Source organism: Mya arenaria, chromosome 8 (genome assembly GCF_026914265.1).
Source record: "Mya arenaria isolate MELC-2E11 chromosome 8, ASM2691426v1".
Classification (NCBI taxonomy): Eukaryota; Metazoa; Mollusca; class Bivalvia; order Myida; family Myidae; genus Mya; species Mya arenaria.
This window is the reverse complement of record NC_069129.1, coordinates 36,820,447-36,837,117: the sequence shown is the minus strand read 5'-3', so window position 1 is coordinate 36,837,117 and position 16,671 is coordinate 36,820,447. Positions and strand designations below refer to the sequence as shown.

The window sequence follows — 16,671 nt, the reverse complement described above, 5'->3', positions numbered from 1 at the left end:
ACTCACAAGCAAAACCTTAACAAAGGTGTGACGCCAATACCAGGGTGAGTTGAATAGCGCTTTAATATTCAAGTCAAGCTAATAAACTAATCAATCCAGGACCCAGGCCTTAATTCTTCACACAACATTATTTACATCTACCAGTTTTGGAGTTTGGAGATGTTTAAAGATAATCATTTTTCTGTGAAATTGGGGCCGGAGCACAAAGAAATTTTAGTCATACAAATCATATATTACTGTCTAATTAAATTACATAATTTTATGCAAGAAAAAGTTTTCTCATATTAGGTTTCTATGTGAAATGGGTTAAACAGATGTGTGAATATACCTGTGGAGGGAACATGTTGACCTGATCGTCCGTATCTGAGGCCTTCATGAGGCCCGCCTCCTTTCGGTTCAGCCTCTGCGTCATCTCAGGGTAGTCTATCTGGTAGTGCACATACTGCCAACACACATAAAGGTAGGTGTATATTGATTTATTTCAGCATTAGTTTGACAGCTGAAAGTTGATTTGAAGCATTCTAAAGTCTGTTTCCTGGGCAGAAACAAGTACTGTGTCCTTAGAGGCCATGAGAACATTCCCCTGGTCCGGACTGAAGCCACAATGAGGACACCTTTACTACCAGATCAATCTCACCCAAATATAAAGTTAGATGTGGTAATAATCAACAAAGTATTCCCCATTGCAACTAGAGACATCACAGGAGTGAAAAGGGCCCCAAATGATAGCATATTTAAAAGGGGGTGCAATTTGAAGACATGTTATAAATTATATAACCAAGAATCTAATTTGAAGGCTTGTTATTAATTATATACCGGTAACCAAGAATATATCTGTCATTGCCATATACTTGTACTTCAAAGAAGATATTCATGATACTTAACAAATGTTAGAGTTGACACATGCATGAATGATATATTTCCTTCAGAAAAGATAAATATTTTTGCATAGAGAAGTGTCCATATATTGGGAAAACTTCTATTCAGCTTTTGAGAAATATTAGACCATTTTTATTTCATTTTTTTTATACCCAAGAAAAGGTAAATGTGCTGAACATCTTGTAGCAAAGAAGAAACAATAATATTAAAAGGTTATAAAATTTATATCCACAAGTTCTGAAGCGAAGTAATACAGGGTTGTCAATAAGTTTTTGTTGAACCGACTGAAACAAAAAAGTAGGGGGCCAGCTAGGGGGATCTGTGGGCATGCTCCCCCCCCCCCCCCCCGGAAATTTTTGAAATTCAGCGCTTCATTTCCTGCATTCTGGGGCATTTTGAGAGTTTTTAACACCCTTTACTTCATAGATATGCAATTTTACTTATATATCCATAGCTTCATAGATACGGAGATCCACGCTTTATCAATAGCTTCATAGATATGTAATTCTACGTATTCGTAATGTAGGGTCATTTATTTTCATATCTGTTGCTTGTTTATTTGCTATAAATTCATTCCCATGAAGTTTAAACATCCATAAATACAAAGCACTAAAAATACAATACTATGTAACTATTTTAACAATTTTGGAAAATCGCGAAATAAGGTCATTGGTATCAAAGATGCGTAAAACGTTGAGTGCGCAGGTTTGTGGGCATTCCTGTCTCGTTTTCCTCATGGAAATTTACACAATGCTGCAAGTTATAATTAACTACCAATAATACAACTATATTTTATTGATCACGCACCTGACGTCACAGGTCATGGTTCAGAATCGTGTCAAAATGTCGGCAATGTTGGATAAACAAAAAACGCCTGGCTTGTATAAACAAAGGCCATAAATCATTATATGGGACATATCTGTCACTTCTGTTTCGCTAATCCGGTCATAAAAATGTGCATCTGCTTCTACAAATTGAAAGTAAGTACAAATATGTAATAAAATAATGACTGTCTCTATTGTTAAGAATGACTATCCCGATTGTAAAACTTTGACATGACCCAATTTAACAACAATCAGCTGTTGAAACACGTGTTTTCGAATAAACAAGAATGCAATTCAGAACTAATTTCTGCCCTTGTTCACTTCGGTTTAAAACAACATTCCTGAATAATGCCATTTATATTTCAGTGATTGTCTGACGAATCTGAACATTCTGGCTTCGATTCAAGTGATGTTGAGTACGACGTCGAGATGGCAAATTCGGACATCGGCCTCACGCGCACAACGATATGCCAAATGAGGATTATTATAATCAAACCCAATAATAAGGCCTAAAAAAACTAGAGCTGTCACAGGAGTGACAAATACCCCCAAATGCCGCCTGGACACAGGAATGGTTTGAAACCATTCCTTTGAAAAGAGGCCATAACTCCAAGGTTACTGCACACTGCATCTTCTTTTATCATGCATGTATTGTTTTATTTAAATCTGTTGAGTAATTTAGAAGGTACACTGCTGACAAGAAAAACTAGCCTTTCATGAGTTATCGTCCAGAAACCGTGTTTCTATTTTTAGTAACAGTGACCTTGACCTTGGCCCCACCAGCCCCAATATCGAACTTGACCTGTATCTTCTGATGTTACACCTGTGTACCAAATATTGTTCAAATCTGTCAAGCCTTTCATGAGTTATCATCCGGAAACCGTTTTTCTATTTTTAGTAACAATGACCTTGACCTTGGCCCCAACAGCCCCAATATTGAACTTGACCTGTATCTTCTGATGTTACACCTGTGTACCAAAAATTGTTCAAATCTGTTTAGCCTTTCACGAGTTATTGTCCGGAAACCGTTTTTCTTTTTTTAGTAACAGTGACCTTGACCTTGGCCCCACCAGCCCCAATATCGAACTTGACCTGTATCTTCTGATGTTACACCTGTGTACAAAAAAATTGTTCAAATCTGTCAAGCCTTTCATGAGTTATCGTCCGGAAACCGTTTTTCTATTTTTAGTAACAGTGACCTTGACCTTGGCCCCACCAGCCCCAATATTGAACTTGACCTGTATCTTCTGATGTTACACCTGTGTACCAAAAAATTTTCAAATCTGTCTAGCCCTTCATGAGTTATCGTTCGGAAACCATGAAAACCGACAGACCGACAGACAGACCGACCGACAGACCGACCGACAAGCTCACTCCTATATACCCCCTCAAACTTCGTTTGTGGGGGTATAAAAATATGTCTGTTTCCTGTAACATGCTGAAAAAAGATTATTATTTTTTTTTAATTCTTGTTTTAAAATGTTAGAATGATCCAATATTCAAGTTTATTTCAGGTGAATTATTTTAAAAAGAATTCAGTGTGATATATAGATTCAAACTTTCTGCCACTAATAAGCTAAAACTGCTAGCTTGACAGCCATTGTACATGTATTTCAGTTGTAGAATGCATCCTTTTGAAGGGCAAGCCATGCGTTCGACTCCCAGTGGTGGCAACATTATGTGCAATTTTGAGCATTGTCAGTATGTTCACCAGGGAAGCAGTTCATCTTTACACTTTGCAAATATAACCCTGTGAAAAAGTGAATCAAATAACATTTAGACAATTTTAAAATGCTGTTACAACAAGAACTGGCAAGAATCTCCACAAAACATATATAAGTCAATAATTTGAATGATAAATGACGCGAATCAACTAGAGCTATCACTGAAGGTGATTAATACCCCTGAACGCCGCCTCTCATTATGATTTATCATTGTATGAAGTTTTATGAAATTCCATCTAGTAGTTTTCAAGTTACTGTACGGACAAAAGTTTTACAAAAAAACCCACAGAAATAGGCAATAACTCTGTAATTTGCTAAAATTAAAAATAGTGTATTAATTCATGTACACTGAACTCCTTCTCAATGTGCTGTACCATTGTATAAAGTTTTATTACATTCTATCCAGTAGTTTTCCAGATATGCTCAGGACAAGAAAAAGGTAACAAAGGGCAATAACTCTATAATTGGCTGAAATAGAATTGCAGTTCCTATACACTGCACTCCCACTCATTATGATCTATCACTGTATGAAGTTTTATTAAATTCCATCCTATAGTTTTCAAGTTATGCTCCGGACAAGAAAAAGTATCAAAGGGCAGTAACTCTGTAATTGGCTGAAATAGAATTGCAGTTCCTGTAAACTGCACTCCCTCTCATTTTGATCTATCACTGTATGAAGTTTTATTAAATTCCATCCAATAGTTTTCAAGTCATGCTCCGGACAAGAAAAAGTAACAAAGGGCAGTAACTCTGTAATTGGCTGAAATAGAATTGCAATTCCTGTACACTGCACTTCCTCTCATTATGATCTATCACTGTATGAAGTTTTATTAAATTCCATCCAATAGTTTTCAAGTTATGCTCCGGACAAGAAAAAAGTAACAAAGGGCAGTAGCTCTGTAATTGGCTGAAATAGAGTTATGGTTCTTGTGCACTGCACTTCCCCACATTGTGCTTTACCATTGTATTAAGTTTTAATAAATTTCATCAAGTAGTTTGCAAGTAAATGTCTGGAAAAATATTTGACAGCAAAAAAATAAAATAAAGGGCAATAACTCAGTAATTAGCTAAAGAAGAGTTATGGTTCTTGAACACTGCACTTCCTCTCATTGTGCTTTACCATTGTATGAAGTTCCAACGAATTCCATCCAGTACTTTTCAAGTTATACTCTGGACAAACAAAAGTAACAAAGGGCAATAAGTCAGAAATAAGCAAGAATAGAGTTATGGTTATTGTACACTACACTTCCTCTCATTATGCTCTATCATTGTATGAAGTTTAATCCAATTCCATCCAGTAGTTTTTAAGTTATGCTAAATTTGTTCATTTGCTTGGGATTATTGATTTTTATTTTCCGATGGTATGGTATGTTTGAACCAGCCTAGAGCAATATTGGGATTTAAGTGGGTTCATACAGTATTTGATTGACCTATTTAAATACAAACCATTGCAGTGCATCTTTGATCTTTACACAGCTCGTGCTGTGAAGTCACAAATTGTACTCTTTGATCTGCAGCCGACAAACAGAACAAATTCCATTACATGTGTTAATGAGTTATATTTTCGCAAGTGTTTGTTTGGATTGCAGTTGATGGGACTTAAATTTTGAGTAATAAATAACAATTGATGATTGCGGATAAATTAATGTAACGATTAATGAAATATGTATTGAAATCTGCTAGTTACATGCATGTGCATGATATATGCAAAGCCTAATATAGTAAGGAAAAAGTAAGTTTTATTTACGACATAGAAAAAATAACAATGCATTTTTAAAAAAAAAAATTGTCAAAATATTTTTATTTTAAAGGTAACAAAATATGTCTCCTGTGAAAAACAACGTGTTTGGACAGATAACATGTGTTACACTGAGTGTTCATCGTGGCGAAACAAAGCAGATCTATGGTCGTCTTAATCCGATGGGTGTGATCGTGTCACTTTTATTGGGGTGTCATCCACAGACAATAAATCAGTCAGTTGAATACCTTATGTTGAATATTCCTGAGGTTCAAAATCAGGACCAAATTTCCCCATCTTATAGTGGAGAAAATACGGTGACCATAACCATACAATACTGTTTTGTTAAAGAACTTAACTATAACACTGACAACGATCAACGCAGTTCTCCTTTCACTTTCATTAAAACTGACAGGAAGTTAGCGCTTTTTAGACCATGTGGTACGAAAAATGTTTATTTTTCTGTTAACTTATTAAAAACTTGTAAGAATATTTTTTTAATTAACCCGAGATATAATAAAACAACTTAAATAAATGAACAAAATACATCTTAGCATTGTTGTTTTTCAAAACCAGCGCATTTAGCGAAAAAGCAGAAGGTATCTGTTAATTTGCATAATGGGCGGAGTTAATATTACGTCAATGAGTTTGAGTGCTGCTAATTGACATGGTAACCGATCAGATTCAAGATCGATAATCACTTGTCACTTCGGTTTTTTATTGCTCTTGCGGGTTAAACAAACATTCAGATCATGCATTGAGGCTCCTTTCAGATGATACCGACTCTCACACCAAAATATCCCGGGTCAAAACTGACGCATACTACAAATGTATGATGCGTCGATTTCGGGTCATTTACGATTTCTGTGCGTCAAAACCCGGAGCTCAGGTCAATTGAAAGCCCTGCAGTTTAATGTCACAGCCATTAAGCTTTTTGCCATTGTTTCAACTTTTCAAACCAGAAACGTTTGTAACTAATCGACGATTCGGACACTACTAAATTATTTAAATCGTCATCACAGGCCAGAGATCGCTAAAAATCTGATTTTTCAAATTTTGGGGCATAAAAAAATTGCGGTCGGCGGAAAAAAATTACGGTCGGTCAAGTTACAGGAAACAGACATATTTTTTTTTTAGGCCTAACTATACCTGGACATTGAATAAACAATATCAATTTAGTAAAGAACAACATGTAGGCCTCATTTAGTAGTTGGATAATAACTTTATTTGTTTGTTGTAGTTTGTTTAATTACCGAATGCAATACGTACTGTGACTGTGGTTTAACTTTTATTTTTATTTCTTCTGTTTCATATCCTATATACCGTGTTTCTTTGTTTTTAATTCTTTCAATCTCTGTTCCAATTCAGGTTGCATTAAATGAATTATAATAATATGTTGTTTATATAATACTTTGTGTAAAGTTTGATAAATTAAAGTGTAATCAAATTTAATTTTCATCAAATTTGACATGTTTTTCTGTTTGTTTATGAATATCATGTGGAAATAATTTAGATAACAAAATAAAATTTATATGACTGGATTGGAAATTTAATTCTCTAAAAGCTTTACATTGATGACTTATTGATTAAACCAAAAGAAATACTAAGAAAATAGGTTCTTAATACATGAGGGTCAAAATTTCAGTAATAACCAATAATCTCCTATGAAGTAGGGGTACTGATATGAACTTTTCCTTCTTTAAAAAAAGCACCTAAAACGTGTACTTTTATGTGGTTTTACAATAGCAAAATAACCATCTATGTTGGCTCGGACAGACAGACATGGTGATAACTAAAGGGCAACTTCAAATTTGTGTTAGGCTCTATTAAAATGAATGAATATGAATAGAATAGAATAGTTTATTTGGATTTAAACATACAGTTCATCATCCATCAACATGATTATACATATAAACAATAGTCAATATACCATTTAGAATTACATTTAGAATACATTACAAACTGAGGTTGTATTCCATATTTAAATGCATAGAAAGTATCACTGAAAAAAAACACCTCTACATGCTTCGACTGACTTCTGTTTAATCTGTTACACTCTCTTTCATAAAACATGCTAAAATTTACTTCTTGTTGATCTATTTTATTTCATTTACAAAAAATGGAGTGAGTGATGCGCCAATAAAAATAACAAGAGCAGTCATAGACTGTCAAATCCATAGCTGAATTAAGAACAGTTTCAACTTCGACTTATGAAACCAAAGGGCAATTACTAAAACAAAAATTAAAACACAGAATACATGGGACAAGAACTATAACTCTGAGTGCAGGATTTTTGAGTCTCTTCCACTTGTTTATTTTCGATTCACTTTCAACCTTATATACAAATAGATCTCAATGAGCAGAAATGTAGAGCACAGGAACCATAACTCTGGCTGAATTTTGTTTGAGTAAATTGCCCTTTGGTTTCGTAAGTCGAAGTTAAAACTGTTCTCAATTTGGCTTTTTATTTGGATGAAAAAAGAAGTATGTTTTTTGCATTTACTGAAAAATAGGAGCGGTAAATCAGTTTGGCGTGACCACAAGTCAAATCCAATAGAAAGTCTTACCTTGCAGGTGTCCATGTGGAAACATGTATTCAGAAAAGAACAATCACCAAGAGACTCTGAAAAAATAGAAACTAGAAATTTGTCTATGCACCCACAATAAATTAGATGCATTTGTCACGAAATAAAGGGCCATAACTCCATTCTCCATAAATGTGCATCAAAATTATGAGTTCAACAACTTAATAACATCAAATACCTTCCTGAAAGATCTCGTTAGTGTATGACTTATAATTTCAAGTTATGAGCGCACAAGATAGCAAGTCCAACAAGAGCTGTCACAGAGACAGCGCGCTCGACTATTCCGCCACTTTTGAGCTTAAGGATTGCAAAGTTTTATTGAAACATGCATTGATCAGTGCAAAATTAGATTAAATGCAAAACCTTAACCAGAATTTATAGGTAAAACTAGAAATGTGTCCATAGGACACGGATGCCCCCACTTCGATTTTTTGTCACAGAAAATAAGCCATAATGATTATTCAGGATAATCTGCACAAGGGCAAATCCTTTTCAAAAATTAGATCGGATAAGATATTTTTTAAGTATTGTTGGGAAATAAAGGGCCCTAACTCCTAAATGATTAAAGCGATTTCCATGGCTATCGAACTTGATCAAGGTATTATGGTCACAAACATGTGTTAAAAGTTTGGTGAGGATTTGACAAACAGTTTTCAAGAATTAGATCGGAAACAATCTTCGGGACGTATTTTTCAAGTCTTTTTTTGCAAATAAAGGGCCGTAACTCCTAAATGACAAAAGCGATTTCCATGGCTATCGTACTTGATCAAGATATTATGGTCACAATCATGTATGTAAAGTTTGGTGAGGATTGGACACACACTTTTCAAGAATTAGATTGGAAACATATATTTTTGAAATATTTTTGGCAAAAAAGGGCCGTAACTCCTAAATGACTAAAGCGATTTCCATGACTATCGAACTTGATCAAGATATTATGGTCACAAACATGTGTTTAAAGTTTGGTGAGGATTGGACAAACGGTTTTCAAGAATTAGATCGGAAACAATCTTCGGGACGTACGTACGTACAGACAGACAGACGTACGTACGGACAAGGGCAACCCTATAAAAAGTAAAGGGGCAAAATTTGCTTTATATGCAAGGTAGAGATACCATATTTGATTGTTTAAAGTTTCAATGCAATTCATCATGTAGTTGCTTAGTTAGTGACTTAATGTGCTTACATGCAAAACCTTTACCAGAATTTCTAAGTCAAATGATAAAAGGGCAGAACTTGAATTTCTCTGCAAGATAGAGTTTACTCCCACCTCAGATAAGTAGATCCAAAAAATTAACCATGCTAGAAATTCTTATCTTGCCCGCGGGCAAAGATAAAACGCCCGTATGGAACTTCTTTTTAATGGTCATCACATTGTTATTACCTCCCATGTTGAAGACTGTTGTCTGTAGCATCATAGAAACCAGGGCTTCTAAAAGTTTGGAACCTCAATCGGTCCGGGTCCTGCGACATCCCCCCCCCATTTTTTTAACCCCCCTCCCCCCCCCCTCAAAGATAAGAAAGACCTTCAAAAGTCTGATTTTATAGAAATGCCACACATTTTCGCGACATGTATTCTGTCAATATTTTTTACGTTGTGGCAATTCGTAAGAGGGCTCTAGAGCCATCATAGCCAATTAGATACAAGCTTAATTCAAATGAGATTCTCATCGAGGTCTGTGGCGTTACTAACCAGAACGACTGCGATCGTAATTAACTGCGGCCGGCGGGAAGCGGTCAGACTACAAAAAGTGAAACAGTATTATGATTTATTTGCTTAATGAATAACTGATAATCTTGAATAATAATATATATCTAGATTTATAATCGGGGCTTCAAGCTATAAGTTGATATCGACGACGATTTTTTCATTACTGCGAATTAAAATGACGTAAGCGGCGCACTCAGCTCTTAGACTCTGTAGTTAATCAAGCGTGTCGCTGTTGATATCCTATATGACTAGGTTAATTAATTCGGAGTTTTAATGCTTTCGTCATTAACAATGGCAATTGCATTTATCTTTTTTAAACCGTTTTTAACCAGCATTGCTTCTTTATTACAATTTAAATTTAACAGTTTGGTAATCAACGAACGGATATATCATGAATTGATCGACGACGACATAGCATAATTGCCATGTGAAAATATGGACCAATTTTAACACTTAATCAGGATAGCTGCAATCACATATATAATGAACACATAGTTTGTGTATTTGTGTCTTCTGCGACCTACTAATACACGTGATTGGACCCATTACAACATATAGGCTATAGTGTTCAGCGTAGTGGAAAAAGCAGCTGGTCGCATTGGTCTGATGGTTACTAGGACACTTTTATTGGGGGTAATTTTGAATGTGTGAATGACCCAAGAATGTTTGTGTATTACATTTTTTACTGACTTAGTCGTTTTGGGCCGAAATTATAAAAAAAATGAGAATATTTCGGATGGATTTTTTTTACACTTTTTGAAACTGAAATCGGTCTGGCTTGGTCAAAATCGGTCCAGACCGGCAAACTGCCGGTTTTTAGAAGCCCTGATAGAAACCTTAACTTGTTGTAATATTTAGAATGCTTATTTATTAGTTCTCGCTTCAAATGTCACCATAAAAATGTTTTCACGCACCTTTCAAGAAATAATGCTTCACTCTCCTCAGAACTATTTAAAGACCGATTTGACTATAAACATATTCTAAATCACTGCGCGCATATCCATGACAACCACGAATTATCACATATCCATACGCATTTATTTTCACTACGCACAATAGAGTTCCAGTAAAAAACCACATTTTTACTTAATTTTGTTTAACTGAGGTGGGAGAAAAAGCATCTTCCATAGCCACTCGTGTCAAGATAGGTTCATCTCAACTCTCGCGCAAGATGTTTTGCGGAAACTCGGTAAACCTCGTTTCCGCAAAACACCCTACGCTCTGGTCGGGATTAACCTATCTTACACTCTCAGCCATGGAAGATACTTATAATCTACTGTACTTAAATACTCAGTGCTATTAAAATACAAATTAAGTAATAAGTAATAAAATAATATATATAATAATATTAAAATAAGTAATTAAATTGGTTGGGTGGTTGGGAGTCTGTGTATAAAGTTGCAATGCAATATATGATGTATTTGCTATAATATTGACTTACATGTGGTTACATGCAAAACCTTCACCAGAATCTCTAAGTCCAATAATAAATGGCTACTATTGGCAAAATACAGTTATCTAACTTAGTTATTCAAGTAGGTTGAGTGGTTGAGTACCATTGTATAAAGTCTCAATGCAATACAGTAAGTAGTTGCTGAGTTATAAACCTATACATAGATGTGCGCTTATATGCAAAACCTTAACCAGAATTTCTATGTTAAAAAAAAAGGCAATTATTTGCATTGTATTCATGATCGAGTTATCTAACTTGATTAAGTAGGTTGGATAGTTGGGAACACATGTCTAAAGTCTCAATGCAATACATCAAGTAATTGCTGAGATATAAATCTATGCGTGCTTACATGCAAAACCTTAACCAGTATTTCTAAGTCGAAAAATTAAGTTTCATTATTTTCTAATTAGTGTTATCTAACTTTATAAATCAATTAGGTTGGATAGTTGGGAATACAGTCATATCTAAAGTTTCATAGCAATACATGATGTATTTGCTGAGACAATGACTTAAAGGTGCTTACTCGCAAAACCTTAACCAAGGTGTGACGTTGACACCTATGCTAGCGTGAATAGAAAATCTCTCCTTATCCTTTGTAAAGTCAAGCTAAAAATGCCAATTTATGCTTATTCAAGGGCAAAAACTGGTTGTACTAAGGTTATATGACTCCAGGTGAAATATTTTGTAGTTTTGAGCGACACAAGTCCGGAAATGCTTTTAAGTTTCAAGTGCCATAATTTATTTTTTATAAGTGAAGCAGGAAATGAAACACCTGGTGCTCAACTTCATCACCTTAACAAAGTTCCCCTAAGTTTTCAAGACTCTTGGTCATATAGATTTGGAGTTTTGAGCGACACAAGTCCAGAAATGCCAATTTTGCTAATTAATGGGCTATAACTCTGGATATTGCAGCAGGGAAAGTAACCCTAGGTCCACAACTTTATCACCAACATATCATATCGCCATGTAAGTGAACTTTCTTGACTCAAGTTGAAATACCATTGGAGTTTGGAGCGACACAAGTCCAGAAATGCCAATTTTTGCTAATTAACGGCCATAACTCTGGTTTTACTAAGTGCAGTTGGAAATGAAATACCAGGTGAACATATTCATCACCTAAATAACATTCCCCCAAGGTTTACTTGACTCTAGGTGCAATCGTTTTGGATATTGAGCCACATAAGTCCAGATATGCCAATTTTTGCTAAATCAAGGGCCATTACTCTGGTTTTACTAAGTGCAGAAGGAAATGATACCCCAGGTGCAAAAACTTCATCACCTAAATGATATTTCACAAAGGATTCTTGACTCTAGTATAAGTGTTTCGGAGTTTTCAGCCACAAAAGTTCACATATACCATTTTCTGACAATTCAAGGGCCATTACTCTGGTTTAACTACGTGCAGAAGGAAACAATACCCCAGGTGCAAAACTTCATCACCTAAATGACATTCCACCAAGGTTCCTTGACTCTGGGTGAATTCTTTTTGGTGCTTTGAGTGACACAAACTTGTAACGTTATGGAAGGATTGACGTACCAGGCATAAAAGAAACTTACCTTGCTTTGCGAACAAATTGGGTCTATTAAGAGCTTGGAACATGAAGCTCAATCCACTTTTATAAAAAATGTTCATAGAACTGTCACTACAATCCAATGCAAGGACCATAATTCAAAAATGCCATTTTTTGCTAATTGAAGTGAAATTACTCTCTCCTAACTATGTGCAGCTGCAAATAAAAATCCTGGTTTACAACTTATTCACAACAACAACAACATTACCCAAAGGTTTCATGACTCTATGTGGCATATAGTTATAGAGTTTAAAATGACACATGTTCGAAAATGCCAATTTCTGGTAATTAAAGGGCCATTTATCTTTCTTTGCTATGTGAAGCTGCAAACAAAACCTCAGAGTTTTGAATGACACAAGTTTGCATAATACAATTGTAATGCTTATTGTCTAAGGAAATAATAATTTTGTGTTCCTTGTTTTGAGCCAATATATTTTAATATATGTTATGGTTTTCAACTTGACCAATATGAAATGTTTTGCATGTCATCACCAACTGCAACACTGGCAACACCATTGATTTGAAGACACACCTACTATTTTCTTTGAAAAACAGATGACCTTTCAGAGTTGAAAATGACAAATCAATTGCTTTTTATATTTTTTTTTATAAAACTTACCATCTGTGTGTTTGTGTATGATCTTACGGAAGTGCAGTTTTTTGCACGCCTGTCCTGGCTGAGAAATGCGACACTCCTCCCGAGTACCAAACTGACAGAACTCCTGCAACTGTGCTCCTTTAAAAAATACAAAGTACATGTGTTCAGGGATAGGGATTTCGCATTTTGGAACAAACCTCGCATTTTTTAAAACTCATGGAACCAAATCTGACACAACTACAATGATGTGCCGAACTAGTAAAGACTTTTAAATTAACATCTCTTTCAATACACATAGAAATCTGATGTGTAATACTGGCTCTGACTTGAATTATCACCTCTTAGTAACAGTATCTTAATATTAAGCACTACCCCCAACACAGTGGCTGAACCGTTGCACAAACCCGCAAACTTGGTGCTAGTTAAAGCCCCAGTGCCACATAGGATTAAATAATTAGAGAAAAAAATAAAAGTAAGAATATAACTATTATAGAGTCTTATAAAATGTCTGATCAATTCCCAAGGTCTACACGATCCTTTATTAAAAAGAAAGGTTTGGCAAACACCATGAAATTCCAAACTGGACCACTGACTCACTATATGCTAATGAGATAGATCAGTGGGCGGGGCATGAAAATGATCAATGTTGTTCAGTGAAAAATAGCAGATTGGTACTTGCTCATGTTTTTGTAAAATGCACTATTTTGTGTATGATGAAATCAAGTGTAGCAAATCATTATGAGTGTTAAAACTAAGATACCAAAAGCTGGAACCCTTCAGCAAATGTTGATATTTGCTCAAATATAATTTTTGAGGACTACAATTTTCATATAAGCGTAAACAGCTTTGTTGATGCCTAATTGGTTGATTGACATGATGTAATCAATGTATGGTTAAGATGTCAAAATTGATAATGCTTTTATGAAAGTCCAGGTGGTCTAGTGGTTCAGGTGTTGATTACCTAGAGTATTTTTCTTGACTTTATCAGGTGGGGTTGCGCCCCACTAAAACAAATATACTTTTTTTATACTATAACTGTATTTTTTTCTAAAACTTCGATATCATAGAGTAAAATAATGATAATATAAGTGTTTTCAGATGCATCTGCCTAAACCCAAAAAACATCTTAATGGTTAAAAAATGCTTATCAATAGTATATAAAGCAACATAGAACTTAAGGTATTTAGAAAGCCACATGATATGCTATTTTCGTAATGAGGTTGTGCGCGCTAAATTCACATTTAACTAAAAGTAACTTTCGGTTTTGTTGCATTATGAAATTGCAATACCTGTAAATGCATATGGGGGGGGGGGGGGGGATTTTGACCATGCCAGACTGATTTCAGGAACTGAAAATGGTTAAAAATCGGTCTGAAGTTTTTCCTTTTTTTCTATTTTCGATCAAAAACGGTAAAGTCAGTAAAAATTGTAATAGCAAACCTGGTTTTTCATTCACAATAAAAGTGAATAGATCTCAGCTGACAGATTAACGCGACCATCTGCTTTTTTCGCTATGATGAACACAATATCTTCTAATTGGCAGACGCTTGTAATGTGTCTAAACACATGTAAGATCAGAGGAGACATTTTGCTTACTATATAATGCAAATATTTGGATATTGTTCGCTGTGTTATTTTTTCCATGTCTGAAATAAACCTTACTTTTTTTCTTATGATTGGGCTTTGCATATACAGTAGAACACCGCTATTTCGAACACCGATAAACCAAATTAATCGGTATTTCGAACTTTTTTTGCGGTCCCGATTTTTTTCCTTCTTTATTCAATGTAAAAATTAATGTTTAAACCAAACTTCACTATTTCGAATAAATTGATTTTTCGAACTAAATATTCGGTCCCAAATACGTTTTTCACGTGTATTTATCAATCTTTATTTCGAATTCGAAACTGTGCACAAAAAATAGTTAATTTTCAAAACCGCTAGCAGACGACCCATGCTCCTCGCTTTGTTGTGTTTTCACACCTACCCTGACATCGGCGTGACAGACCAATTAACATTATAATAAGGTGCAATTATCGCTGTTTAAGGAATGCCTTGGGTTAATTGGCGCATGTATGGAGCAAACAACGGTGTCGAATACATAGAGTGATTAATGTTAAGTGATATTATTTGTATATAGGATGTTTTTTTCGGTAAAATCGTCATTCGAAGTGTCTGCCACATTTTATCAAACATCGCTTTACATAGTGTAAAATACAATGGTATAATGCAGCCATTTGAAATTTCACGACACAAATATTTTGTGAAGCCGGTAGAGTATAATTCGGATGCGCCGGATTTCGGAGACAATCGTTGGTGGAACTTCCGATTATTTCTCTCAATGTTTATTTCAAATAATCGTTATTTCGAAGTATTTAGCTGGGTCCCGACAACTTCGAAAAAGCGGTGTTCTATTGTATCATTAATTTTTCCGCAATTATCAATGGTTATTTATTTTGCCTAATGTAAGTCACATCCACTGCAACCCAAACAAACACCTGTGAACTAATTTACACATGTATTGAAATGTGTTGTGTGTGTCATCTGCAGATCAAACAGTACACTTTGTGATGTCAGGACATGAGTGGTGTAGGCTCTAGACTGGTTGACCAACTAATACTTTTACCACGGTTGTATCTAGGCTGGTTAGAAAATTCCATACGATCAGATTCATAATCAACAAGCATTTTCAGTGAAAAGATATCCCCCGCCAACGATGGCTTGTTTGTGCTTGATGGCTTGTTTGTGCTTGAAGGTTAAACAAAATCTCAGAAAGAATTAGATAAGCACATTGGTTTTACTGAGAAACGGCTGCAAACAATGATTTTTTAATAAATCAAGGGCAATAACTCTAAGGAAAATTGACCAATCCAAAAGAAATATAGACAGGCATCATCACAGTATGTTGGTTCTTATTTATTCCAAGTGTCATGAAATTCTACCAGCTAGTTGCATAGAAAAGGCTGCAAACATGGATCTTTTAATAAATCAAGGGCAAATAACTCATATAGAAATTACACAATCCAAAATATAAATAAACAGGCATCATCGCAGTATGTTGGCTCATATTTATTTCAAGATTCAAGAATTTCTACCAACTAGTTACTGAGAAATGGCTGTAAATGAGAGTTTTTCAAAAAATCAAGGGCAATACCTCCAAGTACAATTGACCAATCCAAAAAAAAAATGAACAGGCATCATCTATAGTAATTCATATTTATTTTAAGTTTCATGAAATTCTGCCAGCTAGTGACTGAGAAATGGCTGTGAATGTGCATTTTTCAAAAAATCAAGGGCAATAACTCCAAGAACAATTGACCAATCAAATTTTTTTTTGGACGGGCATCATTCCAATATAGTGGTTCATATTTATTTTAAGTTTCATGAAATTATACCGGCTAGTTACTGAGAAAACGCAGGTGACGGACGGACGGACGGACAGACGGAAGGAAGGACAGACGGACTGACGGACGGAAGGACAATGCCATTTCAATATCCCCCTCCCTATTTCATAGGCGGGGGATAATAATCGTCAATTGAGAACCTTTAAATCATGGCTGATTGGTATTGTTTGATGGTGTTTGTATT

The 16,671-nt window shown here is 35.1% G+C and overlaps 1 protein-coding gene across 2 annotated transcripts in view; it reads right to left on the bottom strand.

Annotated features, from left to right (window-relative positions):
• Positions 1-16,671, bottom strand: part of LOC128243281 (N6-adenosine-methyltransferase subunit METTL3-like) — an 86,504-nt gene that overhangs the window by 41,286 nt on the left and 28,547 nt on the right. Inside the window, exons 7-9 of one of the 2 annotated variants that reach the window (XM_052960946.1) lie at positions 13,105-13,221; positions 7,733-7,788; positions 329-442 (exon numbers count right to left, since the gene is read on the bottom strand). In XM_052960946.1, the coding sequence (XP_052816906.1) occupies positions 329-442; positions 7,733-7,788; positions 13,105-13,221 (287 nt within the window). The remainder of the gene's footprint in view (positions 1-328; positions 443-7,732; positions 7,789-13,104; positions 13,222-16,671) is intronic. The other variant, XM_052960947.1, reaches the window with a different exon arrangement.